We start from the raw sequence: 15,030 nt of genomic DNA, 5'->3' as shown, positions 1-15,030 counted from the left end.
GTGGAGGTCCTCCTCCGCCTTGTGAGTGCACCGTTGGCCCACAACCACCTTCGATGAAGCACGCCTTAGCCTTTCCTCACACACACACACGCACACACCGGTGCCTGTCCATCATTCTCCAGCAGAGCATTGTAGAGCACACGCGCACAAGCCGGGAAGGCATACAAGCACATCGCACAAGAGCAGTCCGCACAACTCACTGTCACATATCTCGCACGGAAAGCCCCTTGCCGAGCCATCGAAAAGAAGACGAGTATAAGAGCAGAAGAAAATGGTTGTGGCGGCTGTGTTTACCATCAAGCTGCGCGACGGCGAGGCGGAGCAGCAGTTCCTCGACGCCTTCGCCCCGCTGCAGCAGCACTCCGTTCGTAATGAGCCCGGTACTCTCACCTATGAGCTGCATCAGGTCTTTGAGAATGGCCAGCCGGTGCCGCTACAGTACCTCGTACTGGAGCGCTACAGCAGCATGCGCGACTTCGAAGAGATTCACCTGAAGAGCGCGCCCCTCCAGAACCTCTTTAAAGTCGTAGCCGGGATCGCCGTTGAGGAGCAGAAGCTAACTGTGTACAGCAACGTTGCATCGCAGCCGGCAATGGACAGCAGGCCACAGGTGTGGTCTGACAAGGACACGGAAGACCCGCTGCTGCAGAAGGGTGTGCTGGTTTTTGCCGGTGCGCGTAGCGGCAGCAAGCCCGCGTACACGCAGGAGGCCAAGGCTCTCGCCAAGTACATCGTCGAAGAAGCGAAGCAGCCTGTTGTCTACGGCGGTGGCACGGTCGGTGTTATGGGTGAGTTGGCGAAGGAGGCGCACGCACTGAATGGCAAGATCATCTCCATCATCCCCAACGCCCTGTCGGAGAGCGAAGTATCAGGGCCGATGATTGGCGACCGCATCTACACAACAGCCACCATGTCGGAGCGGAAGAGCATCATGTTTGCTCACGCCAACACGGTGGTCGCACTGCCAGGCGGCGTCGGCACCTTTGATGAGCTGCTGGAGGTGATCACGCTGTTCCAGCTCAACGCCTATCGGCCCAAGATTGGCATTGTGAATGTCGAAGGGTTCTTCGACCCTTTCGTTGCGCTGCTGAGGCACCTAATGGCCGAAGGCTTCCTGGAGGAGAAGGTCTTCGACTTCCTGGTGATCGCGCCAACCGCGATTGAGGTTATGGAAACGCTCAAGTCCTTTGTGCCGCCGCCGAGTCCGGCTTCCACACTGATCTGGACAAGTCGACCGTAGGTGCCGAGGGCCGCAACGGTTCGCTCTTGCCAGAGTGTGGGGTGTGAAAGGGCATCGTTTTGTTGTGGGGTGCTGAGACGCGGCCATGCGGTAACGGCCGTCTTCGTGAGGAGGGTGCGCTTTATCCTGCCTTCCTTCTGCACCCTACCCCCCTCCCCTTTATTCTCAACGGGCGCGTGCGTTTGGCCCCCCCCCGCAGTTCGCCCGGCTTGTACCCCAACCCCCTCACCGACCCTTCGGCCAGCACTCCACAGTCGGTCCGATGTTCACCTCTCCGGCACCTCTGTTTCTCCCTCTCTCTCTTGACCGTATCGTCGCGCACACAAATGCCGCTACACCGACGGCCGACTTTGTTGCACGGGGAATTACGTGTGAGCCCTAACGATTTCACGCGTGCACGGATGGTTCTGGATTTGTGTACATGTGTATGTGTGTGTGTGTGCCGGTGTCCGAAGGACACTGCTGCCCGCAACCAAAAGGATGGGAAGAAGGGTATCAAGCACAAAGAGAGAGAGAGACAGCCTACCCACGCCTCTTTCCTGCGCTGCATGTCTCTGCCTCGGCACCGCACTCCATCTCTCCTCCCCTTTCCTCTCCTCGTCTCTGCCTACCCCACACCCCGGGCCTTTCTCTCTTCGCCTTCGCACAAGCACGCGTACAGCTTTCGTTGTGTACATACGTATATACACACATCCCATCGACTCCTCCGCTCTTCCACCTTTGTGCCTCTCTCGGTTGGGAATGGCGGCCCTAGGCAGTCTTCCTACCCTCCCTGAGGGACTCACTTACGATGACGTGCTACTCATTCCGCAGCGCAGCCCTGTGCGCTCTCGTAAGGCCGTCAACACAAGCACACGCCTCAGCCGCAACATTCACCTCAAGATTCCCATCGTCGCCAGCAACATGGACACCGTGTGCGAGGACAAGACGGCCGTGACGATGGCGCGCGAAGGCGGCATTGGCATCCTGCACCGCTTCTGTAGCATTGAGGAACAGTGCGCGATGGTGCGCAAGGTGAAGCGCGCGCAGTCCTTCCTGATTGAAGACCCGCGCATGATCCTGCCGTCGGCGACAAAGGCAGAGGCTCTCGAGGAGCTGAACTGGTCTGGCCGAAAAGGCGGTGTCAGCTGCCTGATGGTGGTGGACGACTTCACCAGCCGCCGCCTGTGCGGGGTGCTCAGCAAGAGCGACCTTATCTTTGCCACCGACTCCGCCCTCGTCGAAACCCTCATGACGCCGGTGAGCCGAACGGTCGTCTCGACCAACACCGCCATCACCCTGGAGGAGGCTCGCGAGGTCATGCGCACGAAGCGGACCAGCAACATTCCGCTGCTGGGCCCCAAAGGAGAGCTGCTCTACCTCATCACTCAGTCAGACATTTTGAAGCTGACTGGCAACCGCAACGCCACTCTTGACTCGCGTGGCCGCCTCATTGTCGGCGCCGCTATCGGCGTGAAGAAAGAGGATCACAAGCGCGCCGCCGCCCTAGTGGATGCCGGCGCGGACGTGCTCGTCGTGGATATCGCGCACGGCCACAGCGACCTCTGCATCGACATGGTGAAGGCACTCAAGGTGAACCCGCTCACCAACAAGGTCGACATCATCGCCGGCAACATCGCCACGGCGGAGGCCGCGCAGGACCTCATCGACGCGGGAGCAGATGGCTTGAAGATTGGTGTGGGTCCGGGCAGCATCTGCATTACGCGCCTCGTGGCCGGCTCCGGCGTGCCGCAACTGTCTGCTGTGATGGACTGTGCTCGCGTGGCGAAGAAGCATGGTGTACCGTGCATCGCCGACGGTGGCGTCAAGACAGCCGGGGACATCTGCAAGGCGATTGCAGCGGGCGCTGACACGGTGATGTTGGGCAACATGCTGGCGGGCACAGACGAGGCCCCAGGCCGCGTTCTTGTAAAGGATGGCAAGAAGGTGAAGATCATTCGTGGCATGGCTGGCTTTGGCGCGAACATCAGCAAGGCGGAGCGCGAAAAGCGCCTTGACGAGGACGTCTTTAATGATCTCGTGCCGGAGGGTGTGGAGGGCAGCGTGCCCTGCAAGGGCCCCCTCGCTCCGATTCTAAAGCAACTTGTCGGTGGCCTGCGCTCCGGCATCTCGTACTGCGGCTCCCACAGCATTGCCGATATGCAGCAGCGCGCAAGGTTTGTGCGCATGTCGGGCGCCGGTTTGCGGGAGAGCGGCAGCCACGATATCTCGAAGCTGTAAAGGAGTCTTATGGCAGCGCCTACATACACAGACACATACACACACACAGACACGCATAAACGCCATAAGCGGGCAGCAACGTTCTTTGCGGACTTGGTCTTGTGCAGCTTCTCTGAGTGGGGCGGTCAGGGTACCGGGAGTTCACCGCAAGCAGTTGACGCCGTGCAGTGCCTCCTCCCTCTCCTTCCCTGCTTCCGTCCTCTTGCTCCCCGCAGGTGAAGTATCTTTGCACAGGTGTCGGTGGTTGCGCGTTGGAGTGTGTGGCGTCCATCTTCTGTCGTTGCACCATCTCTCATTCTGTGTGTGTGTGTGTCTGTGTGTGTGTGTCTGTGTGTGTGTGTCTGTGTGTGTGTGTCTCGGTGTTCTCCTTCCGCTGATGCGATCAAGACAGAGAAGCGGGAGGAGAGACCTAACATTTCTTTTCCGTGTGAGTCCACATCTCTTCCACACAGCATGAGGTCCCGTTCCACTCTCGAGCCGCCGACCCTGCCCTGCCACAGGCCACCCGTCGCGTGGCGCGAAGCAGCCGTAGACACACGCCGGCGCGGCACTGCGCCAACTCGGGCATCGCAGCACGGCCTCTGCCTCGAGCCCTCCCCACCCACCCGCCTTGCAGTGCCGCCTCACAGCCGCTCCCCATTTGTGCCGGTGGCCGCGTGGTGCATCTCCCGCGGTGGCGCAGGCTCCCTCCACCGGTGGGCGGCGAGGGCGGGGCGGGATGTGCTCGAGTCGCGCTGGCGCCTCGTCGATCGTATGGATGGTGCAGGCGTGCTCGCGGTCTCGGGTCGCTCCGACGCCACGCCGTCGAGGATGTGGCCGTCGGCATCGGTGGCGATGAGGCGCCCTGACTTCGCCACGTCGCAGGCGCTCGGCCCTGTGACCGCCGGAAGTGGCTCTGGCACTTGGCAGGGATAGAGGGACCGCCTGGCTTCCTCACACAGTGGGGGTGCTGGACCCTGAGATGCCACGCACGGAGAGGTGTTTGCCCCCCCCCAACACACGCACACACCTCTCATCGGATGTGAGCGAACTAACGAGAGTAAAAGGGGACGATGCCGATGCGTTATGTGTGGCCACGAAGCACGCTATGCCGGTGTGTATGTCTACGCACAGGCCGGGTGGATGTGTGTGGTGGTGGTAGGAAGGGGGGCGAGGGGTGCTCACACACACGCCAGAGAGAGAAAAGGTCACGCATACGCACACACCAGCACGCGCGCATTCCATGCTTTCGTTGATTTAGCTTTCATTTTCTTTGTTGTTTCGTCTGTCTCGGCTCTCCTTTTCTCTACCCATCTGCATATGCATATATCATGTTGAAGGCATGCTTGGGGGCAACAGAATGCTGACAACTAACTCTCGCTCGCTGACTCTCGGCACCCGCGCGCCTGATCTCCTGCTCTACGCCGGCAAGCGAGTGGGCGTGAGTCCCTGCGGACAGCATATTTAATACCTTCCTTTGTGTACTCCATTCATTCACGTCCGCACGCATTCCTCGCGACACGGTGGTGCGACGAGATCGGGGGGACGACGGGGCCTGTCCCCTCGCTGCCCAGTGGCGGCGCGCTCTTTGCTCTGCCTGTGAGTGCGCCTTCCTGTTGCCATATGGGCCGCGGATGGGCGACAGTGACCGCACGGCCCCTTGTCTCCCGTTGTGTCTTCTGTCCATGCGTCCAGAAGGTAGGTCTCGCCCCCGGGCCCCCCTGCATGTCCCCACCCGGTGGCACCGTACGCTGGAAGGACGTGTAGGGCCGCACTTTCGCCAGTGCGCACGCACAGGCGTATGCGCGTGTCTGTGCTCTTGTACGGCAGATGCGCTCGACTCCTACTGGCATGGGCTCGGTGTAGGCGGTCGGACCGCCTACACTCGCCGGACGTCGGATTGACTGAGGTGGATGGGCCGACTCGCCCATAGCGTCGGCGTAACTCCGTTTCCTTTCGCCATCTCTCTCTCACGCTGGCAAAGGGACGGAGGCATTAACGTCTCATGTGAATCAACAGTAATGCATGACTGAAATGGAAGGAACGCACACAGGAATTGCATCATCATCAGCGTCTGAGTGATCGTATCTAGCGCATCTCTCATATCCCCTCTCCCTCTCACTCTCACGGTCCGTTCCCAAGCACAGTCGACTTATCTTCGCATCGGAGACGAGGTGTGAGCAAAGTCGTAGTCGCGTGCCCGCCGGCCCACATGCACACACGCACACGTACATACGTGCATATGCATGCATATATAGATATGCATATATAGTTATATGTGGTTTATGCACCCTCGCGTTAGGAGAAATAGTACGTGGAAAGGTGAGGGGATGGCGAGGGAGAAGGCAGGATAGCGAAGAGGCGTAAGAGGCAGAGACAGAGAGAGAGCACAATAAGGGCCTGCCCTCAACGTTTGTGTGTCTGTGCGTGTGGGTGTATGGACGCATAGGCGCGTTGACGCCTTGCTTCCCTCTGACACACTCACGCACCGCGTCTGAACGAGCCGACCGCGAATGGGCCTCGGACACTGCCGTTCGCCCCTTCGCTGATCCGCATACCCCACCCCCTCCTCCTAAGGTCGCTCTCCAGTTGCCTCTGGCTGTCTTCAGCTGCTTTTCACGTCTCTCGCTCTGCTCTGCAGTCACGGACACACGCAGTGCCGTTGCACCTCATCTCTCGTCCTCTTTTCTTTCACAAAACTCTGCCTTCGCGGTGTTTCACCACAGGAGCTCGCGTCAACCACCGCAGTCATGCCACCGCCGACACCACCAGCGCCTTCACCGCGCACCGTCTACGATATTGTGAAGTCACACATACAGCTTCCAATCAACCGCGACTACAATGCCCTGAAGCGCGTGCTGCGCGATTGGCTGGCGTACAGCACGCACACGCCGTTGCAGGAGAAGCCGACCTTCGCAGCGGAGCTAGTCATCACCATTACCCGCATGCCGCCCGCGTCTCTGAGTACATCACACAGGTTGCAGGTAGCATCAGCGGAGCTGCGGTCGGCGAGGCGCGTTCAGCGCGACGAGGAGGGCGTTGGTGGCCTTTGTCGGGCACGCGCGAGGGTCGCGATGGCGCTGGCGACCCTGCGTTGGCCGCGAAGGTCGCCGGTGCTGCTTCATCCTCTGCGCCCACCATCCCTCCCTACGTGTACCGCAAGGTTGTGCCTCTCCACGTGTGGACTGCGGTGCTGCCGTGGGAAATGCAGCGCGGGCTGTCCTTCAGTGATCTGCAGCTGCCTCCGAGCGTGTCGTCGTCGCGTGGCGCCGAGTCAGGCTCGACTGCATCCCCTGAAAAGACAGCGGCAGCGGCTGATCCGCGCGCACCATACGACATACCAGTGCAGCCGCAGCAGCAGCGGCAGCAGGGGACAGCTGTGGATGCTGAGGAAGAGGACCTGTATGGGGTAGTCACGCCATCTATCGCCTCCCGCGAGGGCAACAGTGCGAGCGTGGCGACGGCGGCGCTGGCTCGCGCTCCGCTCGGTGCGGCGGCCACCGCCGCAGCAGCAGCAGCACCGACCTCCTCCTTGTCCATCACACCCGCCGTGCCTGCGATGTTGTTCCTCTCTGATATACGCTCTACCAAAGCCCACGGCATCGGCTTCTGGAGTGGGGCGATCCGTCAAGCCATCGATGTGCTCTTTGTTGGGCCGACGCTGCCTCGCTCAGTCGGTGGAGCCTCCGCGTCGTTTCGGAAACTTCGTCAACAGGACGGTATGGCGCTGGTGATGGAAAACAAAATCTCCAGCGAGGTGCTTCATCGCTTCTTCCCTCTGCAAGAGATACGATCTCCGTCGTCGTCCGCGGCGTCGGACTCGTCCGCCACCTTCTGCGTCCACTCCTTCGGGCACCTGGACCCACTGCCCCCGACACTCCACCCATCGCGACTTGGAGTCGACGATTGGCGGGATGAATATCGCGGGTTGTCCTTCACCGTGGCGCCGGATGCGCCGTACAACACTCCAGAGGAGGCACCACGGTATGTCTTCGAGGTGCCACGTCACACACTGCGACCTGCCGTGGCGGCAGCACTGAAGGAGAGCCGAAACGCTCACCAAGAGCTACTGCCCGCCCGCGATGCACGAGGCCGTGCTCACGGCAAAGCCGCGACGCCCATTCACGATTGCGATGCGACCGGCAGCAAACTATGTGAGCAGGCGGACGATGACGTCTCCATCGACCTTGTCGTGAACCTGTCGCAGCAGCTGCGCGCTGACCTCTTCGCCAAGGCGCAGCTGTGCGTGGAGTACGTGTCGTTGCTGGAGGAGGCTGTTGCCCACTATACGCGCACACTCAGCACGGGCACTGCAGCCGCTGCAGAAGTACCACTGGACGAAAGGCCTCCTAATCACGCGGACGCTGGCGCGGGAGCTGGAGCAGGGAGTGGAAGACGCATGAAGGTGTGGCTGTCCGAGCACGAGTTCCGTTGGATGACGCCAGAGGAGCTGAAGCAGGCCTCTGAAGCTGAAGCGGCGACCAAGCAGCAGGCTCAGACGAGCTCCTTGATGCATGTAGACGAGGAAAGCGTCTTTCAAGAATCACGCAAAGAAGCTGCCGCCATGACGCAAATGAAAGACAATGGCGTCGCTGTTGTCGGCGCGGCTGCTGAAGCAACGCTGCGCGGCAACGCCGCCAGCGCCGTGGCGGCACAGCCAGCTCGGCCGGAGGCCGTCAGCGCGGCTCGCAGCATCAGGCTGCAGTCGCCCATCCTGCGGGATGAGGAAGAAGGCCGCCCTTCGTATCTCGCTCCGTCGTTTGTGGGCCGTCACGAGGCACCCGTCCTTCAGAGCAGCGCCGTTGTGCTGAGCGCTGACAAGCTCGCGCGCTACCCCCGCACGCATTCCCACATGCAGGAGCTGCCGCCAGTAGACTATGAGTTGTACGAGCTGTGCATGCGTCTTGGGGTTGGGCAGCAGTCGGTCCTGTATCACTACCACGAGCGCATCCTGCACGAGTGGCGTCGTGAGTTGCACCGCCTGCGGCAGCAGCAGACTTGCGGTGCACCCGAGCCTCCCCACGTAACAGCCCCGTCACGCTTGGCTAAGGAAGATGTGCAGCGCATGGTGGGCCTCGTGCGAGACCGAAGCCTGCAACTGCCCTCCGACATGGTCTCTCTCGTGGAGGCCGTGGCAGCGGCGATGTGATGCGGTGAAACAAGCAGTGGAAGGTGGCTGAAGCCCTCACCTCGCCCCCCCCCCCACTCTGCCTCTCCCCTTCTCTCGGGCATCATTGTCGCCCACACAGCAGGACACCCATGGCTGCTGCCGCTCGCGCGCCCACCAGCCTCCATCCTCCCACCCCTTCTCGCCAGCAACGTCTGGACATGTGGCTGTGTGGCATGTGTTTGACGACGCCATGAAGTGTGTGTGTGTGCCCGCGCGTGTATGCGTCCACCTGAGTACCCTCCTCACACATAATATGCGAAGAAGAGAACAAACCGATTGCCACAAAAATGAAGGCGACAGACGAAAAAGAGAGTAGGGCGTATGCACGACCTCGTACCTCCGCAAACCATCAGCGCCGAAGCGGCTCCTGCGCACGCACAAAAGCACGCTCGCTTCGTGCGTCCACTCACTCAACCCCCTCCCTCTCTCCCTTCATCCCCCTTCACCCTGCTCTCTCTCCTCTCCCCCTCTCCTCTCCTAACCCCTTCCCATACTGTCCCTCACACGCCCACAACTACGGTGGTGGTGCCTCGGTTGTTTACCGCCCCCTCCCGCTTTTCTGTTTTTCTTTTGGGAGTATACCGTAGAAAGTGCTCAAGGGGTAGCGAGGGCACTGCCTACCAACGGCATCGACCTCTTTCGTTCACGTTGTCTGTCGTTCGGCTCCGCGCGCGTGGGCATCGCCATAAACTTCGCGGTGCATCGATCCACCCCCTCCTTTCTCTCTCTTACCGACACACCCCTCGTGTGTCTTTCGATTATTTCCTAACATGTCTCGACTGCACTTCAAGGGCGGGGCCTGGACGAACGCCGAGGATGAGGTGATGAAGGCAGCGCTGGCGCAGTACGGCCTCCGGGATTGGGAGCGGGTTGCCTCGATGCTGACCAAGAAGACCGCCATGCAGTGCCGCGAGCGGTGGGAAAACTACCTGGACCCGCGGCTGAACATTCACGAGGCCTGGAGCCTCGAGGAGGAGGAAAAGCTGGTCGAGCTCCAGGCGCTCTTCCCGCACAAATGGCGTCTCATTTCGGAGCAGCTGACGCGGCGCACGCCGAACCACTACATCCGACCAGCGTGGCTGTGCGAGCAGCGCTACCTGGAACTCAAGGATGAACAAGAGTACTACCTGAAGCAGCAGCAGCAGCAGCTCAAAGACGCGCCAGGCGGCGCCGCCGGTGAGAAGCAGAGCTTAGAGTCCTTCATGGCGGAGCGGCGGCGACGGCGCATCGCGCGCAAGACGCATGAGGAGCGCGCCTCCAGGGCCGACACCATCAGCGGCGAGCGCTGCGAGAGAGAGATGATCGACATGGCCACTAGCCGCCTAGCGAACCAGGACCAGAAGAAAGGGCTCCGCAAAGAGCGCCAGCAGCAGCTCGCAGAGGCTGCCTTTCTCGCCAAACTGGAGAGCAATCGCGAGGGCATCGAGTCCGGCACTCTATCACTGCGCCAAACGCGCAAGATGAAGAAGGCCTTGGAAGAGGACCGGCAGAAGCCCGGTCTGGTTGACGAGATTGAAGAGGCCGACGAGGAGGACTACGCGAGCGGCGAGGCGCGCGACTCTGGTGAGGACGATGATAACGATGAGCAATTTGAGGCGATTGACATGTACGAGGACCAGAAACAGGCTGGTCTCGTGAAGAAGCAGCGGGTTCTCATGAAGGACCTAACGGAGCAGCAGCGCCACATCCAACAGCGGCAGATGAGCAGCGCCGCCGGCGCAGGCGGAGACGAGGAGGCGACAGCGTCCTCCATCGGTAGCAGCCGCGCTCGTGCGGCACTCACAGGAGTGAACCAAGATCTGCTGAGGCAACTCACATCTGCGCCGACGTCGGCGTCACCGTCGCTGCTGGAGAGCAACGCGTTCGGCACTCGTGCCATCACCGCAGCTGGCAAGCCCGTCACCGGCGCCAACTCGATCGCTGCGGCTGCGGCAGCGGAGGCCAAAGAGGAGCTCAAGAGCACCCTGGACAACCTCTTTGCCACACTGCCCTCAGCTGCCCGGGCGGCACCCGGGCCCACCTTGACGAGCTTCAGCGCAGACATGCCGCCGCCGCTTCCCCTGCCACCACTGAAGCGCCCTCGCGAAGCGTTGAAGCCGGTGTCGGTGACTGGAGAGGAGGACAGGGACGCCAGCTACCCGAGAGAAGTTGCTCAGCAGCGAGCACCTGAGCCGCCTTCTCGTCCTGCGGGCAGCAGCAGCAGCGCCGAAGCAAGGCGCAGCGACAACGGTGTTCCGGCCCACCTCTTCGGTGCGCTGGACATCCCCGCACCTCGCAAGATGCCGAAGACAGACGCCGCGGCAACGGCAGCAGTCTACAGCAACAGCGGGGCCTCCCGAAGCGACGAGGCCCGTGCACCCATCCATACGAATGCGGGCCCCTCAGACGCCGTTGCCAACAGCACCAGCGCTGCCGACGCGCAGTACGGTATCACCTTCACAGAAAGTGAGGCAGAGATGTACATGCTAGATGCACGTCGGTGGGTCGCTGTGGAGTGCGAACGAGCAACGGCCGCTGCAGAAACAAGCAAGGCGCCCGAGGATGAACAGCCCACGCCGGCGGAGATCCACGCTGCTCAAAGCCTTATAGAGCAGGAGCTGTGCTCGACCGATCGCACAGCCACGGATGGTGCCAGCATGGCCAACGGAGGCGGCACGAAAGGGGCAACGCAGCTGCAGCACTCCTCATCGATGGCAGCGGCTGTGCGTGCTTACACGTCAGTCGGCGGCCTTCAGGCGTACGGTGCTCACGTTAACGTGCAGCAGGCCTTGCACCAGCTGAGTCAAAGAGTTGCCGCGCAAGTGCAGGAGGCCAACGCGATCCTGCAGCCGCTCCGACAGGAGTGGGAACAAGTGATGTCGACGGCAATGCTCAGCCCGCAGGACAGGCACGTCCTTTACGGGTACGTTCGCGATGACGGGCAGTTGAAGGGCTCGCCGGCCGTGGGTAACAGCGCAGAGGATGACGAGGGGGAAGGACTGCCCCCACCCTCCGTCGCCGCCTATGTGTGCGAGCGCATCATCAGTCAGCTGCAGCGTGCGCGGCTGGCGTCGCGTTTCACCAAGGAACTGCGGGACCGCGAGGTCTTGAAGATGCGCCGCGACTTGGATGAGGCCGAGCACGACCTGCAGCAGCTGCAGTCTCGCGAACGTACGCTGCAGGACATGTATCGTCACCAGCGTGCGCAACAGCTGTGATGGGCCTGGGCAGGCGCGGGCCTCGACAAGGAAAAGGGGGCCTAACAGGCCTGGTGCTTTCCTTTGCCATCTTCCTTCTGTTTCTATGTGTGTGTGTGTGTGTGTGTGTGTGTGTGTGTGTGTGTGTGTGTGTGTGTGTGTGTGTGTGTGTGCATGTCGTCGCCTCCGCTAACCACCATCTCCGCCTCCATTCTCCTCTCGTGTGCACCCAACGTGTGCTGCTTGGAGAGAAAGGACAAGAGGGAGGGCGTCTTCAAAGGTGAGTACCCCTCATCGCGGGCTTCATGAGTCCAGGCGGCCCCTCCCCCCTCCCCCTTCTTTGGCGAAGCTACCCAAGGTTCAGGGGCAAGAGAGAAAGAGAAGGGAGAGGCCATCTTCTATGCGAACCGCTTGAGCATCTCCGCGGTGCAATCGCTGATTGCCTCCCTTATCCTACTCGCTCGCCTTTCTTTTTCAGATTTTCGTCTTTGCGCTCCCACTGCACCGCACCCACGTGTGAGCCACGTGTAAGGGGAAGGGATGCATGTGTGTGTGTCTGCTGTAGATGTGTGGCCACTTGGTCTCTTCACCCCCCCTCTCTCTCTTCCTCGCCTCCCCTCTCGTCCTGCCGCAAAGGGCTGCCACGCTGCCGCCCGCCCGCTCGCCTTCCCACGCCTCTTCGTCTCGGTGGGTGTGTTTGGTCTTCAAATTGAAAGCAAGAGCGCTGCAACACGATTCGTATCCGCACACGCACAATCTCGCTGCCCCCTTTGGTAGCGGACGAGCGATGCTTGCCTGGCGTGTGAAGGAGGTGGAGAGCCCGTATGGCGACGTCGCAACGCTGCACTGGGCGGTGCCTGACGCGGAAGCTGACGCGCTCAACTCCACCGCTTTGCAGGTGGAGCTGGAGAGTGCGGAGGACCAGCTAGGGGCTGTCCTGTGGAACAGCAACAGTGCGGCTCTCCGCCACCTTCACACGCATGTCTTCAACCTGCTACCTTCCTCCTCGTCATCGGCAGCCCTGGCGCCCCCAGCGATTCCGCTGGCCGGAAAGAACATTGTAGAACTAGGCGCCGGTGTGGGTTGCCTCGGTATCGCCCTCGCCATGGCAGGTGCACGTGTCTTTATCACGGACTTGAAGGAACTCCTGCCGCTAATGGAGCACAATGTGCGCCTGAACGAGAACCGGGTGCAGGCTCGCAGCCGCGGCGTTGGCCACTGCACCGCTTTTCAATGGAAGTGGGGTCCCACCGTGAGCACGATGGTGCATAAGCAGCTGCAGAAAGAGGTAGCAGCGGTGAAGATCGCCGACCAGCAACGGTGGCAACACTCTCCACGCGGAAACGCAACGCTGTCAACGAAATTCGTGCTCTCTCACTCCGTGGATCGTGTCGTGTCTTCTATGGTGTCGTCGCTGTTGGCGCCGTCCGCGTCCCTGGCGAAGTGCGAGGAGGCACTGCGGTCAATCGTAGCGGTGTCGTCATCCACCACCGCGGTGGCCACCGACACGCCGCTGAAGACGCCGTTTCACTACGTAATCCTGTGCGATGCGCTCTACGGGAACCCAAAGGACTGGCCAGCGTTGCTCTACACGCTGACGGAGCTGATGGCGACGAACCCGGACGAGTGCGAAGTCGTCAACTTCTGCGAGCAGCGCGTGAATGATGTGGAGGGAGCTTTTCTGAAGCTGCTGGATGCGGAAAACGAGAAGAAGTTTGTGCCGATGGAGAACAGGCAGCGCGATGGCGATGCCATGTGGACTGAAGTCCTCGACTGTGCGACACGGTGCTGCAAGTCGTCGTCGAGGTCAGCGGTAGAACAGCACAAGCAGCGCGAGGAAGCAGCGAACTCGCTGCTGAGCTACGTCCTCGTACAACGTCGCGGCGCATACCGATGGGTGTACAAGACGAAGGTGCTGCAGGACGCGCAGAGCGAGCTGAATATGGTCATACGTGTCACGCGAATTCGATGGACGTGCGCGGAGGTCTTGAAAGGAGAAAAGGCGAAGCAGCGCCACAGCGGTGGGGTCGGCCATCACGCGACAGCATCGAGTGCTATATTCGGCGTGCCCGAACCGCCACGTCGTCGACGGTCCCGCGATGATGGCATTGGTGAGAACGACGCTGCCACCGCTACCGATGCACAGGCACCGTCAGAGAGCGTTGCCCCGAACGTGAACAAGAAGAAGTGCCGCCGCGGCGACGCACATCCCCGCTGATTGGCGAGGTGTGCGCCTTCTGCCGGATGTGTCGTTGTGGCTGCTGTGGCTGCTTTCTTTTTTGCCTGCTCTTAAACTGAAGGAAAGACTGGCGTGCACGAGTAATGATCACCCCCCCCCCAACGGCGGATTCCAAGGTCTTCTGAGAACGCGAAAAAGCACTATGTCCGGGAGCGATGCAGGCCCCTCTGTCTCTGCGCGTGCATATATCCACAACCTTGCTGACCACCACCATCATCTATACAGGCGCACGGTCGACCTCCCCCTCCGCATCCTCTTTCCTCGTCTTGGGTGTGGCCCCCGCAGTGACCGGTAAGCATGCGAAGTACAAAGCGGTCTGGCCCGTGGTGGCGGTTGCTCCCTCTCCAAGGTCTGCAGGACTGCACGCACGCAGTCGGCGCGCTCCCGCTCTCCCGTTTTCCTGTGGTACTACACGGCAGTGTGTTTTGTTCGCCCACGGCCAGCCTGTTGCCGTCACCTCCCCGCACCTGTCGCTCTGCAACTGCTCTCTTCTACCGACACTGCTCACCTCCCCTCTCCCTAACCCTACACGCGTACACGCAAGCGTGGAGACCTAGATCATCTGTTCCTCTTCGTCCTTCGGCAGCTCAGCCTCTGCAGCGTCTCCCACTATCATCGCGGGACAGGAACTCTTAGAGCCTAAGACACATACATGCGCGCGCGAGTCCACCGACCTGTCCCCGCCCATCTCTTCTCTCATATCATGGCATAGATTGACACCTGTGCACACATACATACGGAAGCAGAAGCAGCATCAAGCCAGCGACGAAGAAGTGCGGTGGAGCGGCGTCTTGGACTGCCGCCACCACCGTGTATCTCTTTACGCGTGCGGTCTCTCGATAACGCGTCGGGTAGGGGGAGCTCCGTCACCGTCATGGCGGCCGCCATACCGGCGGACTCAGCGGGCATCCCACCCGACTCCACATCGAGCCCCTGCGCCCTCTTTCCCACCGAGTCAGAAGCGTATTTCTGCCTCAGCTGCAACGCTCGGTGTAGTGGCCTCGCG

General features: G+C 61.2%; 5 protein-coding genes across 5 annotated transcripts; all 5 read left to right on the top strand.

Moving 5' to 3' along the window:
• Window positions 1-271: 271 nt before the first annotated feature.
• LINJ_17_0880 (ysine decarboxylase-like protein) lies at window positions 272-1,240 on the top strand (the record flags this gene model as incomplete). Its single annotated transcript, XM_001464710.1, has 1 exon — window positions 272-1,240. The coding sequence occupies one exon, from the start codon at window positions 272-274 to the stop codon at window positions 1,238-1,240; it is 969 nt and encodes a 322-aa protein (XP_001464747.1).
• A 741-nt stretch (window positions 1,241-1,981) lies between these two features.
• Window positions 1,982-3,460, top strand: LINJ_17_0870 (putative guanosine monophosphate reductase; the record flags this gene model as incomplete). The annotated part of the gene is made up of 1 exon (XM_001464709.1): window positions 1,982-3,460. The coding sequence occupies one exon, from the start codon at window positions 1,982-1,984 to the stop codon at window positions 3,458-3,460; it is 1,479 nt and encodes a 492-aa protein (XP_001464746.1).
• Window positions 3,461-6,644: 3,184 nt separating this feature from the next.
• LINJ_17_0860 (conserved hypothetical protein) lies at window positions 6,645-8,588 on the top strand (the record flags this gene model as incomplete). The annotated part of the gene is made up of 1 exon (XM_001464708.1): window positions 6,645-8,588. One exon carries the CDS (start codon window positions 6,645-6,647, stop codon window positions 8,586-8,588), a length of 1,944 nt encoding a protein of 647 aa, XP_001464745.1.
• Window positions 8,589-9,379: 791 nt separating this feature from the next.
• On the top strand, window positions 9,380-11,806 carry LINJ_17_0850 (conserved hypothetical protein; the record flags this gene model as incomplete). Its single annotated transcript, XM_001464707.1, has 1 exon — window positions 9,380-11,806. One exon carries the CDS (start codon window positions 9,380-9,382, stop codon window positions 11,804-11,806), a length of 2,427 nt encoding a protein of 808 aa, XP_001464744.1.
• A 766-nt stretch (window positions 11,807-12,572) lies between these two features.
• LINJ_17_0840 (conserved hypothetical protein) lies at window positions 12,573-14,003 on the top strand (the record flags this gene model as incomplete). The annotated part of the gene is made up of 1 exon (XM_001464706.1): window positions 12,573-14,003. One exon carries the CDS (start codon window positions 12,573-12,575, stop codon window positions 14,001-14,003), a length of 1,431 nt encoding a protein of 476 aa, XP_001464743.1.
• Window positions 14,004-15,030: the final 1,027 nt, after the last annotated feature.

Source organism: Leishmania infantum, chromosome 17 (assembly GCF_000002875.2).
Source record: "Leishmania infantum JPCM5 genome chromosome 17".
NCBI lineage: Eukaryota > Euglenozoa > Kinetoplastea > Trypanosomatida > Trypanosomatidae > Leishmania > Leishmania infantum.
This window is presented reverse-complemented; position numbering and strand designations above follow the sequence as displayed.